This window comes from Toxotes jaculatrix, chromosome 12, assembly GCF_017976425.1.
Source record: "Toxotes jaculatrix isolate fToxJac2 chromosome 12, fToxJac2.pri, whole genome shotgun sequence".
In the NCBI taxonomy this organism is placed as follows: domain Eukaryota; kingdom Metazoa; phylum Chordata; class Actinopteri; family Toxotidae; genus Toxotes; species Toxotes jaculatrix.
The window spans coordinates 22,234,395-22,254,376 of NC_054405.1; the positions used below are offsets into that span (position 1 = coordinate 22,234,395).

The 19,982-nt window shown below is 39.7% G+C and overlaps 1 protein-coding gene across 1 annotated transcript in view; it reads right to left on the reverse strand.

Annotated features, from left to right (window-relative positions):
* The window catches only part of ncam1a (neural cell adhesion molecule 1a), a 220,396-nt gene that overhangs the window by 65,643 nt on the left and 134,771 nt on the right, over positions 1 to 19,982 (reverse strand). Inside the window, exons 2-4 of the mRNA XM_041051207.1 lie at positions 5,684 to 5,758; positions 3,677 to 3,886; positions 2,320 to 2,463 (exon numbers count right to left, since the gene is read on the reverse strand). Coding sequence (XP_040907141.1) covers positions 2,320 to 2,463; positions 3,677 to 3,886; positions 5,684 to 5,758 — 429 coding nt within the window. The remainder of the gene's footprint in view (positions 1 to 2,319; positions 2,464 to 3,676; positions 3,887 to 5,683; positions 5,759 to 19,982) is intronic.

The window sequence follows — 19,982 nt, forward strand, 5'->3', positions numbered from 1 at the left end:
GCAGGAGTCCAATGCTGCCAGTTCAATTTCCATGCTAGTGAGTGAGTCTGTATGAGATTTCAGTCTCTCTGCCTATTTAATAGAGAAGTCTAACTGTGTAAACTAAAGATAGTCTATGTGCTATAAAACCACTCACATCCATAAGTATGTTGTAGATTAAACTAACCAACATACACAGTAGTTAAAATTAGGCCAATTTCCTGTGTCTACATCGTTTTTGTGCTTCTGCTTATACAGTATGTATTAAAGCATCAGCAAAAATAAGGGTACATTCTGCATAATGAGTTCTTTCACTACTGATGCCAACACATTTAGTTGCTTTGCTGTTGTAAAATTTTGCAGGATTGTTACTTGAACATTGTGTTGTTACACCTTTAACTTGTGTGAAAACTCTCAACACATCATCTACTTTCTTGTCAGTGCTGTGCTTTTGTTCTCCTGCACATGTAAATAAGCACAAAACAACGAAATATTCGGCTAGTGTAAAAGTGATATATAAAACAAGTCAAAACTTTGATGGCTTAGTGTGGTATTTGAATAAAACATACGTTTTACATTTCATTTACCACCTCTTAATTCATGCTACATTGACACATATTACAATGACGAAGCTCTGATGGGGAGTTTAACAATGAAACATACAGCACAAGGGTTAGGTCAACTGCTGCTGTGAGGAAAGTTACATAAGCAGTTTGCAGTTTTCAGTGTCGGTTACAATTAGTGGTTTTTCAAGTGAAAAACACATTCCTTGACTCGAGTCCAAGAATAAAGGCTGGCTTAGCACAACACTGTGGTGACTCCAGGCTCTCCAGTGGTCACCAAGGGAGGGGTTACTGTAAGGTTAAAATAGGCCCAGTCCAAGTGTAAAACAAAACCCAGTCTGCCGTGTCATCTCCACCTTTTCCATCTCTCACACATCAGATTGCATTTCATATCTGAATTCTCTATGGTCAGAGCTGCTCTGGACCAGTGTTGTAGATGCTCTCCCACAGAACTTAGCTACTGGCTGCCTGAAGTTGCCAGATTAAATTATTCATAAAAACTGTACATGAATATATTTACTACACCGTTTATGTCTTTCTAGATGCGATACAAGGACAGCTGGACTTGCATGAGGTCTTTGTTTATGTCCCCCTCATCTTACTGGCAGAAGTGGTCCATGCTGAGAAGTTTCTACTTTCATTCAGAGGACTGCGGCTGAAATCAACTCACAGCAGTTACAATGGATACCAAGGTTTATCGAGAGTCACAACGGCAAACAAATTTATCAAAAATGTCTTATTCGTCTCCTGCAGAACCACTCATTTCTACCATGTTTATTTTTATGCTCCGAATGTTTGAAACACTCAATGGTTTCTCCACAACAGAGCTAAATACCTTAGTTCTGTGTCACGCTTCGTCGCTCCAAAGCGTGTTTACTGGCAAAGCAACAATTGTTTGGAACATAGGAACTGACAATGAAGAAAAGGATTATAATACAGAGAAGTTTCCATGGACCTTTTGATGTTTCTGTTTTGTCTTTTCATGCTGTGACAGTGACTCACCAATGAAAGCCATGGTAACGGCTGCAAATCAAAGCTGATTAAAGCTTCTGTCCTCTGTAGAGGAGCAACATTTCTCAAAACTTCTCTTTCAAGCCTAAATTCGGTGAGTGTTTTATCTGCTCACAAGATGTCAGGTGGAGTTTACCTTTAATAGTACAGTTACAACCGTGGGCAAACGTGGCAGTTCTACAGTGAGGACAGGACTACATGTAACTGTCAAGCTGTCAAATGGTTAGAAAGAAACACAATTTACATTTCTGTATGTGTTATGGAGTCAAAGGAATTCTTGCCAAAAAAAAAAAACAGAACCATAAAATGACTGTATTCTTTAGCCTGCATAGCTTGGTAGGTCTATATTTCATCTGTTCTTTTTTGTTTGTTTACAGTAATGGCACAGTTACACTGTAAATTAAATTGTTAGCTCTTCTCTTTCCCTTCCCATTTCCCCTTTTTCTTTTTCAGTGTTTGGATTATTTCAGCCTCCAGAGTAGTTCTCTCTCTATTTGGGGAACTTAACCTCCTCCTTCACGCATCATCTAGGAGGTCTAAAACTCGCTCCTTGCTGAAAATGCATAGCTTTGTTCATAGATGATGGGCAGGAGGAGAAGGAGATGAGGAAGAGTATAGCAAATTGATTGGAATGCATGAATTGGCCGACAGCACTGGCAGGAAGGTAAGGTGAGTGCTGAGGGAGTCCGGGGAATGACATGGGATGGCGGGCTGGAGGTGAGAAAGCAGCTCAAGCACTGGAACGTTTTTATTTGGACTGGCTCACCATCTTTGGCAGCTTGGATCTTGGAGCCCTTATGCTTCCAAATGATGGTGGGTGGTGGTGAACCGACCACATCGCAGACTATGTTGGCATCATCACCTTCACTGAACTCCTGTGGGCTCGGAGCATTCTGGAAAGTGATCTTTTCTGTAAGGAAACGTGACAAACACACACATTACACATGTTTCCAAATATCTAACTCTCATGTGAGATATTTATATTGCAGGAAAAATTGTTGTAGTTGATTTGCAGCATAACGGGGTACCATACGGTTGAGCTTCTGCTTTTTCTAATAAAGGTTTTGTTGGTTTAGTTTTTATGTAATCACAGATGGTCTGGAAGGCAGTTCAGTTAAAGACTCTTAGTCCTCGCTGAGATAGACAACAGTGCTGTTGTCTATCTCAGTCATTTCAATAGGACAAGTCTACTGACATGGCAGAGGCACCAAAGGCCCTTGCAAATTTTTTTTTTTCCCAACACAGAGCCGCTCATTATCTTAAGAGGACAAATTAATGAACTTTTTTAACCAAGAACACTAAATTGCCTTGGAACACATAGTATAACTTTATGTTTCATCTGTTGCGTAGGTAGATGGTTTCACAAAAAGAAGAAGAAAAAAAAACCCTAACCCAAATGCAACTGGATTGCATCTTTCAAAATACAATATAAATATTCTCTTTTTCCTCAAGAAGGAAATTTGGACCTCAGTGTCCAATTTCCCTCCTCTAATGCGAGTCTTTGCTGGCACTTTTGAAAATTGTTTCTATTAGAGTGGGGTATGTCTGTGAAGTGGATCTGTTTTGACTGACAGGTTGCTCAGGCTATCACTCTGAGCCTTTGTGGCTGCTGCTTGCCTGTCTGACCCCAGCTGCATCCAGCCTCGTCCACCTTTGAATTTGTCCACCTCAACTGGAAGGTATGGCTTCAAACAATGGACAAAACGAGAAGTCAACAGAAGTTTCAGAATGCAACCCGTTCATTTAAAACCCTGCAGGCGTCCTCACTCATACTTTTGTTGGTTTAGCAATAAGAATAACTGGCCCACAGAGGCAAACCAAAATAACACTGCAGCCAAAGCCTTTTGAAAAATATAATAAGACTTCAGTTGCATTTGTTTCACAAATTTCAACTTGGATTTCAAGTATTAATACTACTGACATCTGATTTACACAATATGAAAGTGATAAGTAGTCCTAAACTCTTTTTATTTAATATTAACAATGGCTCTTTGCTTTCATTCTGGTGCCTGGCTGAGTTAATGCAGGCCATGCCATAGTGTTGATTTGCTTTATGTGATTCATGTGAAGATACACTGAAGGCAGTATTTACAAAAGACAAAAAAGAAACCTCTAAGACTTACGGAAGACGGTCACTTGGACCGTGGCCTGCGCCTCCGTGTCCCCATTCTTTGCCACACACTTGTAGATGCCAGCGCTGTCCACATTGGCGTGGTAAATGGTGAGGGTCGACGTGCTCTCATCACTGCGGCTCACAAAAATGTCTGGCCTGTTGGGAAGGATCTTCTCACCACTGGGAGCATACCAGTCTATGTCTTTAGCAACACCCACCACTGAAGAGCAGAAAATGATTACTGTTATTCTACAAGTCGAAACATAAAATATCTACACTCCATAAATCAAGAATTCTTGTTGTGAAGAAGGCTATTTGATTTAGACATTTTTGAATCGAAAATCCTACAGTAGATGTCTTTTCAAGGTGTAAATAATTTCTGCTCAGAAGGACATAGCATTACTAGGCAACTTTCACTAAAAGAGAGAAAAAAATCATTCATTTTTTTGTGAAGACGAGTGCAAGCTGAGACATTTTTGTCCCCCTGAAATATAGTAATTCCGTCTTAACAAACACAAAGGTTCCTTAATGTATTTTCACATTCTTTTCAACGAAAGAATTCGAGTTGCAGTTCAAGCTGAAGCAAAATTTAATAAAACAAATCTCAAGGCTTCATATTCTGCATGCACAAAGACACTGAGCTCTGCTCTTATGGCTTTATCTTCACAGAAAGTTTTCCTCAAGCAGCAGTCTAGCAACCAGACAGTAGCTGGAATCAGTTTGATACTTTCAACATAATAATAATGAACTTTTTCAAGGTTCAGTTTACCCACATTTATTACATACATATACGTTTTAATAACCTCTAACGTTATGTAGCTATGCAGATAGTTTTGGTTTTATCAGTCAAGGATCTAAAGCATCCACCCATTTCTGCTTGTGCCTCCCATTACTAAATATTATTTGTCTCATTCTGTTATTATGATGACTTCAGCGTGCAAAAACTATAAGTGTGTGTGTTTCAGCTGCCTCCCCCAGTCCCCACCCTCAGTTTACTGCTGCACTCTCTTTGGATATGACTCATCATCACCGCTCAGACACATCTCTAAGGTGCTGCGACCACAAACACATCTTATTTTTGGGGATGAGAAAATCAAACACGTTAGAAAACTGTCACAGTGTCAGGGACAGCCAACAATGAGGTCATGACACGTTTCAGAACTGGTCAAACCAGACGAACCGACATGATGTGCAGGTTCTGTGCTGACTTGAGAATTTTTGTCCCAGCTCAGCGAGGCAGTGAGGTAAACTTTAGCCAAAACTAGTCTATCCTGTGGAGTAATGGGGACACTGATTCTAGTAATGATACTGATTTTCTTAAGAGTAATTATACACTGCTGTGAGCACCAAAAGCACATGTTCACTTACTTTTATTTAATTGCATTAGAAGCACAAAGGCACACATTTCAAAACCTGAACAAAAAAAGATCACAGCTATCTGCGTGGCTAGATATGTTTTTGTTTTATTCATAATGTGGGTTTATAGTTAATTTACTATAACTCTCCCGATAGACTTCTATAATATTCAAAGTCTATAATGTGCCTGACATGATTTTATTCCTGTATGCAGTGCTCTATAATGTCAGACAGCTGAGTCAGTTAATGTAAATACCACCTGGATCTCAGACAAGCAGACAACTGCACATGTGAAATACACTCGACACTAAAAACACTGGGAAAGCAAAAAAAAAAACCTCTCTCTCACATTATCTCTTCAGACTGCACCTCTCTCCCACCTCTCCTAAGCCCTCTTCCCTACCTGACTGTGATCTCAGAATAAACTGCCAGCCTTGTATTTTTTTTTTTTAGCAGTGTCTTGTCTTGTCTAGAACTTTAATGCTTAACCCCTGACGGGGGTATATTCACATGTCCATCGGTCTCATTATTTTATCAAATAATCTCTCTCTCTCTGTGTATAAATATATATATATATATATATATATATATATATATATATATATATATATATATATATATATATATGCGCTAAATGATGCATGTTTGAGATGACTCTTACCTTCGCAGAGGAAAAATTTGGACTCTCCTATGCTGATCTCTCCTTGTGTTGGGGTGATCTGCACCTGGATGGAGGCTGCATGGGTAAAAGAAAAAATATAGAACAAAATATACATTAGTCTGTGGTCCCATCGAGACAAATGGTGACACAGGGGCGAAGCACAATAAGGCAAGGCTCAAAATCAAATTGTTTTGCCTCCTCAAAAGAGCAACCATTTTTCATGCATAGCCTCTATGAATGAAACTCTGGGATGAAATATTTATGCTCACTGGAGTGCAACATCTCCATGTGCAGATGGGTTATGCGTCTACATTTTCTGAAAGGACCTTGTTGAACTGCCAGGTTGTTAGCAGGCTTTCTTGTTGAGGATATATTGTACATAGAAGGCCTTGATAACTGTGCAATCATTTACATCCGTTAGGTGAGTTTTTACTTACAATGTTGAAATGAGGCGAGTATGGCGATGGTGTTGATTTACGACTGCTGGCCATCTCGTTAAGCCTAGACACAGCAATAATACATATCTTTCTTTTTTATTTATAGTCTCAGTCTAGACAAGTGGAGTGAGCTGCACCGCACACTGCTGAGCAAGGTTATACTGTTGGGCTGGATTTTGAGTCGTTTGCTGTATCACAAAAAACTTAGCTGATGGCATCCTCGGCCTTGGGATTAACTCTTAAGAAGCTATACCTTTTGCCACATACAGTTCCAAAGTGCAATCGTATACCTGTGACCCAGTGATAATAAACTGTCTGACAGGATACACTGTCAAAACATTCAGTAGGCACCTCGCCATAAACTGATTGGAAAAAATATGACGGCATAGTGCAGAAAGAAACTGTGAGGCAAATTATCTGAGGAATTAGGTATTTTGGATGTTTTGCATTTTTAATTGGTCAGAGGTGAGCTGATCTTCAGTCCGCAGCAGCAATATTAAATAAGTATAATGAATAAGTATATTCAGTAACACTATCTAAAGATTTATTTTTGCACTCAGTGTTTATAAAAACCACCTGACTGAGTCATTCCAGGGTGCTCTCATACTCGTTCTCCCTATCCCCGCTTCTCCTGGCAGGTGATTTAGAAGGCATAATGCCATAAATCAAAGAATATCCTTTTTCTGAGACTCCAGTGCACTTTATTTCTCAGCATCAGCTAAAGCTACAGCGACACAGACGATATTTAAAGAGCCCAGAGAAACACCTGGTGTTTGTTCCTTCCTGCATGCTAACAAATGTGAATTAAAACTCTTGCATATTCAAAGAAAAGTGTCAAAATGTGTAATAGTCCTCAAAGCCTAATCAGGGAATCATCACTTGCAAGTGTGCAGCCAGAATGACAAGAGATGTGATGATTTTTAAATGTGACATGGTTTAATTTGAGACTCCTATCTTTAGTGATGTGTGGAATGGGAGTGAAGCACAGACTGCGAAGCAGAAACACCACTGAATCGTGATCCGGAGCTTGACAGAGAAATCCCACTGAGCCTTCAGCATGTCGCCACTTCACACAAACGAGTGAGTCAGTCTCAGCCCAGTTCTCACCAGGAAATTCAAGAGAATGGTTTGCAAGGACTTGTCATTCAAAGACAGGTAGCCAACTATCGTCACAGCGCAATGAGCCGTCGGTGCTTCATAATACGACAATCTCATAGTTATATCCATGAGTAAGAAGAGACAGTCGCAGTCACAGCAGAGGCCTTTGTTGTTCTTTTTTTTCCCTGCACGCTGAACCTCAGCCAAAATATTGGGCCGAAGCAGGTATTTACAGCATTTAGAGCTGCAAAAATATACACAGTAAGCTTTTGGGTTTAGATACCAACAAAGTACTACATAATATTTTGACCCTAAAGCGCATGAACGACGGGGGAAAGAGGAAAGTTATACGCACAGAGCTTTTCCAAAATTTCCCACATTCTTATGATCTTTCGTGCTGCTTTTTCTTAACAAAACTGTAACCTCATTGAGAGTATTCAATCGTGCTTATGTTGGGCAAATTGGAAGCTCTAAACACTGACTTGGCACTCTGCCTCCTGCTTTTTAAGTACTGTTAAAAGCAGGAATATAAGTTATCTAAGAGGTTCTGTGATGGTTTAATAGCATCACATTATTACCACTGTTGCTAAGGAGAAAAGACACAACTACAATGGGTTGATTGTCAGGAAAATGTCAAATAAGTGAAGCATCTGAACAGGCTATAAATGCTGTAATTTTCCTGTTTGACAGTCCCAAATATTGATTTCATCGAACTGTTCAAGGAGAGAATAATATCTCCCATACGGCTTAGTCAAAAAGTCATACAAATACTGATTTGCAGCAAAACACTGCCTCACATGAATGACCTGGCCTTTGTTCTAGGCTAGCATGCAGCCCCTAGAGGTAAGGAAAACCACTACCCACAGTATGTTTGCTTCTACAGGCTGGATGTAGATACAAAGAAAACAACATATCCATTTCCTTCCCTCATCTGGTAAGATCACAGATACAATGCTGCAAACCCCAGCCATGCCTCCTAAGACTAAGACAACTGGCCAAAAATCAACTGATCATATCTGCAATGCTAAAGACAACAAAAAGGGGTTCAGGCGGTGTGGGAAAGATAGCTATTCCCCGAGCCATTTTCTCAGTGTATGTTTCTAAATGGCCACTTGTGCAGTGTCTCCATGATGAAGTGGCTGTTGAGACTAATGCATCAAGCAAAAGCGTGACTTTGTGTCTCTGCTGAGAGCATACAGCAAGTAATAAAATGAAGGCGTAATAACGAGAGGAGTCATCGGGTTTAATTACTGAACAGATTCAAAATAACACTTGCTTTTGTTTGCTGGGCAGTTGGTCGTTCTGCTCCTTCCACTGCCAAATGGAGTAGAAACCATCATATTTCTATTTTAACATGTACAGGTTAAAATAACACTCTCGTCAAAAACAGTCTTCTTTAGATAAGATTCCAGGTAATTACGTGATGATGGTCAAATTCTTTTAAATTCAATTTGGGTTTGACAGTTTGATACCACATCTTAACAACTTCTTCAAACTTAAATCATATATACTCACACTTCATTGTCCTAGATATTTCATCTTAATGGACCATGTAAAATGAGTGCAAGAGAGTCATAATATATGGTCATAACTTGTCTTCTTACTAATGTTCAAAAGCACCATGGTGTTATTTATAACGTATTATGGGCAGAAGCAAGTTTCAAATTTCTCTAATGCTTGATTTTCAAACCATATTTAAATGAATTGAAAGCAGTGGCTGCTTTGGAGAAAAAATAAAAGCACACACATATTTTTTTTCCCCACAAAGACAAGCTGATTAAAAACTGTAAAGAGAGCAACCATCAAAACCTAATTAATGCCAGATGGGAATTATAAACAGTGTAAAAATATAACAAAACAAACTTCAGTTCAGTCATCAACATACAGGTAAAACAGTTCAAGGGAGTGCAGCAGAACACATATGTACTGTTCTATGTAACAGCACATATTTATGGAAGTTAAACATTCTGTATCTTCCTTTAAATATATGTTTTGTTTTGTTTTGTTTTGTTTTGTTTTAATAAAAAAGATGGAGAAACTTTGAGAGGGTGCTTTTTTTTTTTAAAAGGGAGGCACTGTCAATCCCTGTCAAATGTCCCAGGAAATACAAGACAACATCATGTTCACATGATCTGAGCAACACCCCACTAAGATGTATAAAGAGGCAAGTCTGTACTCGGCAGTCTGAGGAGTTCTATTCCATTCTTCCGAACTGCCAGAAAAGGCACTCTGGATTTGAATGCATTCTTTGAATCTGTAAAAGCGGGGTGTCCAAGGTAAACTGTGGTGTTATGTAGCTCTTTCATAGAGTGATATGCTGCTGTCAAATATAGACTGGTTTACAAATATGGGAATTGGTTTGGGCTCCAAAAAAACAAAAAAAAAAAAAGTGATATATTGTGATAATAGTTGTGATATTGTATTATATGATCTTTATCTATTGTAGTGTATTATTAAGAGTTTGAGAGTTGCGTGACTTGGATGAACTTGTATTGATGCTGTAGAAAATGGTCATCAGCAATGTAAATTATATACAATTTATTGTAAATATGCTAAAACATGCACAAAAACGATCCTTTAAAGCACTGAAATTAAGAAAGACCTGACCTAGATTGTGAGAATAAAAGAGGTAAATGAGGAAGCCCAGAAGCAAAGGAGATTTGAGGGAAGAAGGTGTATATTAACAGAACGGATAGAAAGAGGTGCTTGGCATAGTGAAGAGAGAGCTTAGATAAAGGATGAAGCTATCTGTGCCCTGATGTGCTCACTTATGACACCAATCTAATATCTATCCACTAAGCCTGTCCCTCACTTTCAGTCCTTTCTACAGACTCATAAACCTCTCTGTCTACTCTCAAGAGTCCTTCTGTACTCTTCATTCCACCGCTTAGACACCTATAGTCACGTCACCCTGTGCACTTACACAAACAGCACTTCCACTATCATTTAGATCAGCATATTTTCACAGAGATTAAGGTACTGGGGGTATGTGGGAAAGAAAACCCTGTAAATCACTGTAAACCTAGACTTCGGAGAAAAAGCCCGCTGGATATTTTTCAGAATCACATCACATTTGTTGTCATATGCACGGCCGCATGCTTTCATTTATATCACGTTCGGCACAACACTGATCTATGCAAAACATAATAAGCATTTTCCTACAGTAATGTCGGTCTGTGCCACACAACTATTATTTGTGCTCTTTCAAGAGGAGCGTGTTCTTAATAAAGAGCAGTGCTGCAGACATGAGACTCGACTCGAGTCTGCCTTATTTCACAAACGTGAGAACATGTACTGCACTTCAATAATTGGCTTTAATAAACTCATACCACTCACTCAAGTAAAAACATTTGTGTGGTCAAAGCAGCAACATCAGTAGAATTTAAGTTGAAAATGTTGGAATATTCTATTAAAATACTGTCAGCACACCAGTATGGATGAAGATGGTGAGTGAAACAGAGAGAGCGGATCTGAACACATCTGGCACACGGACAAGAGTGACCTAGCTCCCGCTAATTTGAGCAGTGGGCAGAGGTGAATGCTGTACTAATGTTGGAAATTGAAACTGAAGCAGCATGTTGTGATCATCCCTGAGAGGGCGCTACTGACACGCAGTCAAGCTAACATCCTGAACCAGGGCTATAGGCTAGCTTGAACTTGGAAAATCAGCTAGGACAAGCAGCTAACCTTAGAAACCTCGGATAAATTTGGGTTATCTGGTTCACCTGTGGTACTTTAACTCACCCACTGAGAATATTTCTGTCTGCACAGCAGCTCTGCCTCTAAATAAAACTCCAGTCTGCCTTTCGCTCTCTGTAGACTTTCGGTGCCATGTCCCCTTGTATTTCCAGCTTTTGAGGGCAGCACAACTGCATAACCAGAGATGACAGTTTCCACCCTCAAACCTTAGTGCACCCTGTTCTTTTTTTCTGGTAAAAAAAAAAACAGACAGGTTGTTCCTTGAAACTATCCACAGAGACAATTAGAAGCCACAGCAACCCAAGACAACAAAAGTTATTTCACTGTATCCACATGGAGTACGGTATCCCACAGTTACCTTTACCAGCATTTTCTCCTCACAGGTACCATTTGCTCATTAATATCTCCTTACAAAACCCTGTGTCCTAAAAACTACATATGTAACTCATTTACAGGAGTAAATACACCCAACAAACGTGCCACATGTAATTATGTGGCACATGAATTATGTTTTTTTGGATCACAATTAGACATAAACTGAGTATTTTTGTAGAAATATTGAGTTCATAAAGTCAGGCAGCAATTACATTTCCTCCAAACATAAAGCAGCACAATAACAGAACATTTGAACCTTACCACCTTAGATTCTTGTTACTGCTTTATAAAAATAAAATCACCTTGCAGGTTTTAAGTAAAACGAGAGATTCATATGAAAACAATGAAACTGCAACCAGCTAATTTATTTTTCAATTTTTCAACATTTCGCCTATTAAAATTTTAAACTCACTGTTCATAAGCATTTAGGGTAATAGGATCAAAATTAAATTACACTGATATTATTCTGCCATAAACTAAGAGAGGAAAGAGCTTTTATAAAAGCTCAAGGAATGGAAAAGTATCAATTAACACTCCCTTACTCACATATACAGTACATCCATATGCTCACATGATCACATGCATACCCCATGTGCCCAGTTAATAGCTTTCCAAGAAGACTGATTATTCAAGATATTAATTTGACAAAGTCAGGAAAGAACTTAGATGGAAGAGCACATTCAGAGCTACCCATGGTAAGCTCAGAAGCGATATTAGCAATGGTGTATTAATTTACTGATAATCCCTCCATACTTTGAAGCAAATACGCCTGTGAGGTTTTAGTAACAATGACCAAAACCACAGAGTGAAGATATGAGCACTGACCATTCTCTGGCGAGAGGATTATGGATTTTACAGCCTGCTACTGTAAATAGGCTTTTAGCATCTTAACCGCAGAGTTCTTTAATTCCAAATTATGTAAGAGCACAAATATTTATACAGGCCACATGGCCATCATTACTTCATTTTAGGATGCGCGAGTTTGTGAAGTACACAAACAAGAAGCAGTCGGCTCTGCTGGGGAAAACCTGAAGTTTGAGGCAGCTTCTTTCCCGTCTTGGATCAGGAGGTTTGCATGCCTAATTGAAGCCTGGCAGCCGGTGGTGACTGGCTCCATTACAAGAAGGCTACAACAGTCAGCTGTGGGTGCTTAACATGCAAGTCATGATGGAGCAAGCACACACTATGCAGGGGCTGACAGCTCTGTGTAGGACCACACTGGGATGCATACATCACCAGCACATACACTCAGAAAGCAACTCTCTGAGGACTTACAGCAGAAGACACATATTTCGCATCTAAGGTTCACTTTTCTTGCTGTGTATGTGGATTTGATTGTGAAGGGCCGCTGCTCATAAATCACCGTGGCCTGACAAAATATCAAGATGTTAGCAATGAGGACAAAGACCTGAGCAAGGTCTAAGAACAAATCAGTCACCTAGTGTTACCCTCTCTTTGCAACAGGAAACCCATTTTCCCAAAGAAATCTCATTTTTCCATCTCTTAGAAAATTGGGTAGACAGGTTCCTCCTTAATTCCCCACAGGCAGTAAGTAGGAGGTAATGCTGAAATGAATTTTCGAGACATTATGAGGCAATTTTGATCTTAAATTGATGCTATTCCATTTTGTATGAATATTATGGAGCATTTTTGCCATTGACAGGCTGAAAGGGGTGAAAGATGGGGAAAACTGAAAGAAGGCCCAGGCTCCATTTGAAAACTTGTTGTTCTGTGGTATGCCATATTAAACTGAGCCATGTTAAGCTGCTCTTCAAAATGCGATTTATCTTGCTGAATTTGAGAAGTCGAAGAAAACCATCTCTCAGAGCACGTGAAGTGAGCTGTGCAGGATCTATTCTTGGAATCCAATGGGATTTTCTAATGCAAGTATTCGCCTCACACGGCCTGTAACAAGGGGGCACTGAAGCATATATTGTAAATTCATTGATGCTGATGTCAAAGAGAAGATAGATGTGATAGGAAAGGTTACTCCCCCTGATCAGGAATTTCAACTAGCAACCCTCCAACCTTCAAATATTTTAACACTTACAGTGATGTTGCCCTCAAAAATACTAATCTCATAATTAAAATCAAATAAATTGCTTCTTCAACTTGGAATTCGGGGCAGACAAGGTTTACAAAGACCACACAGAAAAACCAAGTGTCAATCACTAATAAAGTGTGAGTGTCAGATGTAACCAAAGCCGCTTCCTCCCATCTCAAAGCTTTGTCAGTCAAGTCACGTCAAGCGCGCTTGTATTGCCTGATATCACGAGTAGGATGTCTCCACGGACTTCACAGACCCACACCCGAGCTCTCCCTCTAACCTCTCTCTAACCCTTAAAGACTTACAGAAACTTCTCCACAACCTTCAATAAGAATTCTAGCGGGCATTTTCAAAGCCTCCACTACATCCTTTACAGCACTGCACAAACACCAACAAGCCACTATCACTACACCTTACACAGGGAAGGTTGTTACTCTCAGTTTGATCTCTACACAAAAACATTATGGACTGTTATTATTACTTCCTTTTTGCCATTTGTCTTGTATTTAAATACAATCTCAGTAAATCCCCCCCTCACTCCACACACACACCAAACATTCAGGCCTGTACATGTATTTCATCATGTAGAAAAACTGAATGTGACTTTGTTGGGTTCCACTTGTGTGTGTTCACATATAATGCGTCTTGTGTTTGTATCCATATAAAGTCACATGGAGTTGGAGTTGCATTAGTAACATCAGTAGTACTGATAATAAAATATTAGCAGGAGTAGTAGCATCTTACCCATAGAAATCCTTCAAGCCCATCTGCACTTAAAGTGGAAATGAATTTGCAGGTAAACAGTGAATATACATAACAGCTGTTACATTCAGCCTCCTAACAGAACTTACTTTGAGCATTATGTTTCCAATTTGTGTTTCAGAGTCAGATAAATTAGCCTTTCAGAGGCACATTCCAAACTGTCTCCACCACTTATCATTAACCTGCTGTACCCTGAGACACTGCACAAAGCACTAAGCAGCCGTTTCCATGTGCTGTGCGTGTGTGGGTGTCAGGCCTTAATCATATTGACATAGACGTGTCAGCTACTAAGCTCCTTCTCTTCACATCTTTCAGTCATTCACGACCACAGCTTCGTCAGGATTATGGTTGTTGCCATCATTCCCCCAACCCGCTACCACTTCAGTTGTCATCCAAGCACATTACCAGGGAAGAGGAGTGAATCTGGAAGAGCACAGATGTGAGGTGCAGAAATCAGCAGTTTTAAGTGCTTTTATTTCCACTGACCTCACAGTGTAAAAAGTTTGAAACTAACTATGGTGTGACATGGGCTACTTCCTAAAGCCTAATGCTCAGCTTCCTCTATTAATCAAATATGTGCTGTCTCACCTCATGTTCTCCAGATAAACAACTCCCAGATGCATTTCCAATAGCTGCTCCTCTTCTGCCATTATTAATATCTGGATATTGAACAGAGGCAAAACAGTGAAATGTCCTTCTTTACTCAGACTAATTTGAGCCTTCTCATTTTGACAGCACCTAATTACTAAACCTAGAGAGGGTGCTACACAAAAGGCTAAGAGGCTGAAAAGGGCAGCAGAGGAGAAAGAAACAGCTACAGCATGAAATCTGGCTGTGAACAGATTACATGTAAAACCAGTCAGGGTAAAGGGCGGAATGACTAAAGATTATAAAACATAAAGCAAAGATCTAAAGCTCTGCTACAAGCTGCAGTATTCATCATGCCCCGCAGTAAAGTGATTTGTCGGCAGTGAGACTAAAGATCTAAAGCACCTGTCCTAAGGGCAACGTTAAAAGGAAGGACAGGGGGTATTTTAAAACACAAAGGTTCATCTTCTGAGGAGCAAGATTATGCTCAGGAAATTCCATGGCACTCTGCCCAGTGCATTAGGAGACATTTTGTGAACAAGACCGAGAGTTCGGTGGGAAATGTGCTGGTACATGATGAAAGCTTTTGAAGGATCCAGAATGGAAATAGATCCTCCTTTGATGAGCATGAATGTAATATTTCTTTTGCATAAGTGAACATTCTGGCGGGTTGCTCGAGAAAAAGTGCAGAAGGTTCACTCGTTAGCTATTCAGGACCATGAATGACTTCATTAAATTTCAAGGAAATCCTGCCTTTATTGCACCTCACGTATCTCATGAGACCAAATGTTGGTTGGAGAGAAATTTTGAACTGATTGCAGTGCCGGAGTAAAATATGGGGTGACCAAATTTAGGAATCCTCCTCTGGGAACCTGAAGCCATACAAAATTTCAATTACAGTCTGGCCCAGAGTATCTTTCTCTAGACCAAAATGTTGGATGGACAGCCAAACACCCTGACCAACACTGGCATCAGCATTATAAAGCAGTGCAGCTTGCAGTGCCAAATCAGTAATTGCAAGTTATTTTTATTTTGTTGTGACCTGCATGATATACGAGACTGGTGGTCATTACCCAATTAGAAAAAAATCAAACAGTGGCATGCAGCCGGTCAGTGTTAAAAAGTTGGCTCTTTTATTATCTTTTCTTTCACGATCCCCACTCATTACACTTCTCAGCTAAAGAAGATCATGAAAAGTACTTCTGAGTAATCTGAACCAGGTCTGACCTGAATATGCCTCAGTTCCTACCAATTAACCTCCTGCAGGGTCTTTCTGTCACAAGGTCAAATCCCCTGGCACATTATAATTAACAGAAATACACCTGAGGCCAAGTCATAATGTGGAAGAAGAGAATGTAGTATGTTTTAGGTAATGTTGTAGGGCTGGAAATTATTTTTTTTCAGCCAAACAATAATCACATTAACCCCACAAAAGAGAAAGACAGAAATTCAAATGACGACAAACTCGCTTCCTAAAAATGAAATTACTGCCTCCTTGCTTCATTTTGTATTCACTTGTTGATTATTTACCACCAACTTCATATAGTATTTCCAAACATATGTACATGCAGGAAGTCAGCCTGGCTGTTCTTGTCTGTGCTGGCTCTAACATTTGCTAAAATAACTCCTAGGCTCAGCTGTACCAGGGATAAAACCAAACTGCTGTGGTGACTGCTGGCAACTTGCTGCCTTTTTTCAAACTAAGAAAAAACAATCCTACTAAGGTATGAAGTGACGTGCCTTTTTGTCTCACTAAGCATTTGCTTTATTTATTATTTGCATCATTTATACTTTGCTGCAAATTAAAAAAGGTGTTAGCTCTTGATTCCTGTGCAGAGACCTGACGACTAAAGAAAAAAAGAAAAGGGAATCCTTAGAAATGCTTGCTCCAAGAACACACACAACGGACATAATCTTTTGAAGCAGTGGTTTCTGAAAGAACGAATCAGCACTAAAGCACCATTAAAAGTGGAAAAGCTGAGGCTTCAGAGATAGTACAGTGCTGCTGGAAAAAGTACTGTTTGAGTTTGACATCCAAGAAGCAAATTCAAGTTTGTATGTAAAATTCACTTGATGCGTAAATGGAAATATAGTCAGGCAGTGACAGAGAGCGGGTCTACATTTCCCATCCAAGTTTTATTTCAGTTCTACCATGAATCCAATTTTTTTCATGTATTCTCTCTGTATGCTCAAAGGCCAATGTGAGTGAAACTGCTTGTCTGCACCCTAATGAACTAATGAGGCCAAAAGGGCCTAACCGCTACCCCCCACCCTCTTCTTTTTCTGACCCTGAGGTGGCCCTGCATCTCACCAAACTGATAATGACTGCAGAGCTACAGAATACTCTCTGGCATACTAATGGCAGAGAAACTAATATACCAAGCACAGCAGCAGTCAGCTTATATCATCTAAACTACATTAAGGTCTTGTTCTTTTTACGGCAAACTTTTCGCAAGAATATTTCTACATGTCAGGGGAAACACAACCGGTACGTGCAACTGAGATTTCATCCTTTCTCATCACATTCTATTTAGCTTTTACTGAATCATGACCACACTTTGCTTACTTCTGCTATTTGCGGCAATGAAGAAACTTTGAATAAATCCCAAATCAATCCAGTGTATGGCGAAACAGAGCACCCTGTGCTGTAGCTTGTTCTATAAACGTTTTTTTTTTGTTTGTTTTGTTTTTTTTTTTTTTGCTTAGGGCTCCAAGACTGCTTTCTTTACAGGTTATGTTTTGCCTTGGATAAAAGCTGTATAGATACCTGCAATAAATTATACAGATAAATATCCAGGCCTACACTGGCTGTGATACTCTTCACAAGTTTGGAGTTGCCCCATTTTATTTACTACTAAAGCTCCCCAGAACTGCACAATCAGTTTTAATTGTTTTAATTAATTAAAATAATCCACTCTAGATTAACACTCATGGGAAAACAAAAGCTGTGGCCTGTGAGCCCTTATTGAAGAAGACTGTTTAACATTCCTCCATATGAGCAAAGGAGATAAATGATGATCCAAAACAGATATTATTTAAAACTCTGACCTTACTGGCTTTCAAGAATCTTTGGACTAAAAGCTTTCCTCACACACTGAGTGTCTGAGGAGCTGCTGTGGTTTTATCCTTCATGGGCCAGCAGCCTCATCTGAATTGTTGACAGTGGCTAAATGACCCGAGAGGCATTTTTGGCAGCAAGTGGTTAAGATAAACTTTCTGAAATGGAGTCAGTCATAGCTTCCCCTCAAGGCACCTCTGAGAGCCCCCTGAATCCAGGGTCGAGTAGTTATCGCCTTCTCTAATTCCAAAACACCGTTCTATAGATACATGTCAAACTTAAATGTTTACACAACGAGTTGACAGATAATGTACAAATCTGGGATCAATTTTTTAGCAGCAGTCTTAAAACACGATAGGCAAGATATAGCGCTATGAGACCCATTTAAAAGTTCCTGTCATAACCACAACTTAAGGGAAACTTTAATCTTAGAGAATCATCAGCTTCCAAAAGTGCATACTATTAAACAACTGACCCAAATGAAGACTAGTAAATAAGAAGAGAGTGACCTGTACAAAAGCTTTTCACACTGGCAGAATTAATTCTGTCACCCTGCCAGATGAGGACAGTATTTTCTACAGACCATAAAAGCATGGAAGGGGAGAAAATGAGTCAGGTTGATCTTGTGTTTCTCAGAGAGGGGGAGCTGACCTCCATTAGAGATTTCACTATTATCAGACTAACACAATCATGAAGTGGATGGCCCTCTGTTATTAGGGTCTGGTCTTTTGGCTCGATTACTTCCTTTTCAATTTTGTATTTCTATTGCCTGATAATGAGCCATGCAAGGCAAGAGACATTTGGGTTGGGTGATGTTAACGTCAGCATTGTTGGTGGTGGGTGGTATGGTAGGGATAAAAACAGGGAAAGAGGGTCACTAGCTATTCTTGTTTTTGATTGCAAACAACTCAGATTTGTGTATATCCGCCAAAAAAAAAAAAAAAAAAAAGGTTTTCACATATTGAATGAAAAACAATGTGAAAAACTGAAAATCGCATCCTGGTTCCAGGCCTCTGAATTGCTGCACTAATCTCTGATTTGTTCAGCGATTCAAATAGATCTGGCATTGTGTTAACTGCCTGCTGTTTCCTATGTGAGACAAACAACTGGTTGATCAAGGCTTTGTAGGCGGGATTAAGAATGGGGACATCGGCTTCCTGCAAAGCTCTACAGGTTGTTTGACACACAGTTCTTCTTCGATGGTCATGAAAAAGTTAACTGATCCCAGCAACAAAACAAAATAAAGTAGATACGATCAGTCATAAAAATCTATAAATGCTTTCGCTTTACAACACAAAACAGGAGAGAGGTGCTGTTGTTCCAGTCCAACAGTTTGTGCTTCCTGGTTCATAATTAGAATGCAGATAGAATAGCTAGCCTGTTATCCCTCTTCTTAATATTTAAAACAAACACACCCAGAGCAAGACCCGGCAGGAGGAGGAGAGCAAGTAGCAATGTTTTCTTTGCAGCACGAAGCAATGTGGTTCGTAGCGAGTGATCTTAATTTAGAGAAACACTAGCAATAACAATACCCCTGGTGTGAGAAATACTCTCAGGCATGTTCTCATTTGTTACGGGTAATTATACAGAGGTATTGCAATTAATCTGACAGTGATATATGGGTGTTTAAATATGCTAAACGTAGGACTTCTAAAAAAAAAAAAAAGTGGGGGTGGCTTGCATACGTGTGAATGGAGTAGTTGGACCTGAGGTGGAGGAGGGAGGATAACATGAGCCTTGTGTCCATGGCACAGGCACCTCAGCTTATATAGCCCACTGAATCAAAGTGAGCCTGCAGTGAGGATTGGATATGGCAGGATCCATGAACAGAGGCTAACCTTAAATCCAATTGAATCTTTTGCAATCGCTTTACAGCCTCTGGTCGGTTCTGTGCTTATTCCACACACCATTCCTCACAGGACCAGAGACACTTCCTGCTCTCCAGAGGCACATTCACAATCATACCCCCATAGATGTAAACGCATACCAAAGAAACTCTCATTTGCATACCAGAGGATGATATAATAAGGAGTCGGAGTAGATATTAAGAAACAGAAACCATAACCGCTGGGATGTGGTTCTGGATTTATAATTGATGGGGACTCCACACTTGAGATAGAATAAAACTCTTTTACATAATTGAGAGTGGCTTGTTAATTTATTCCTCTTGAGCCTTTCCATTTGACCATGCACTGCTTGCTGTGATTAAAGCTTTAACTGACAGCTCTTCCACAA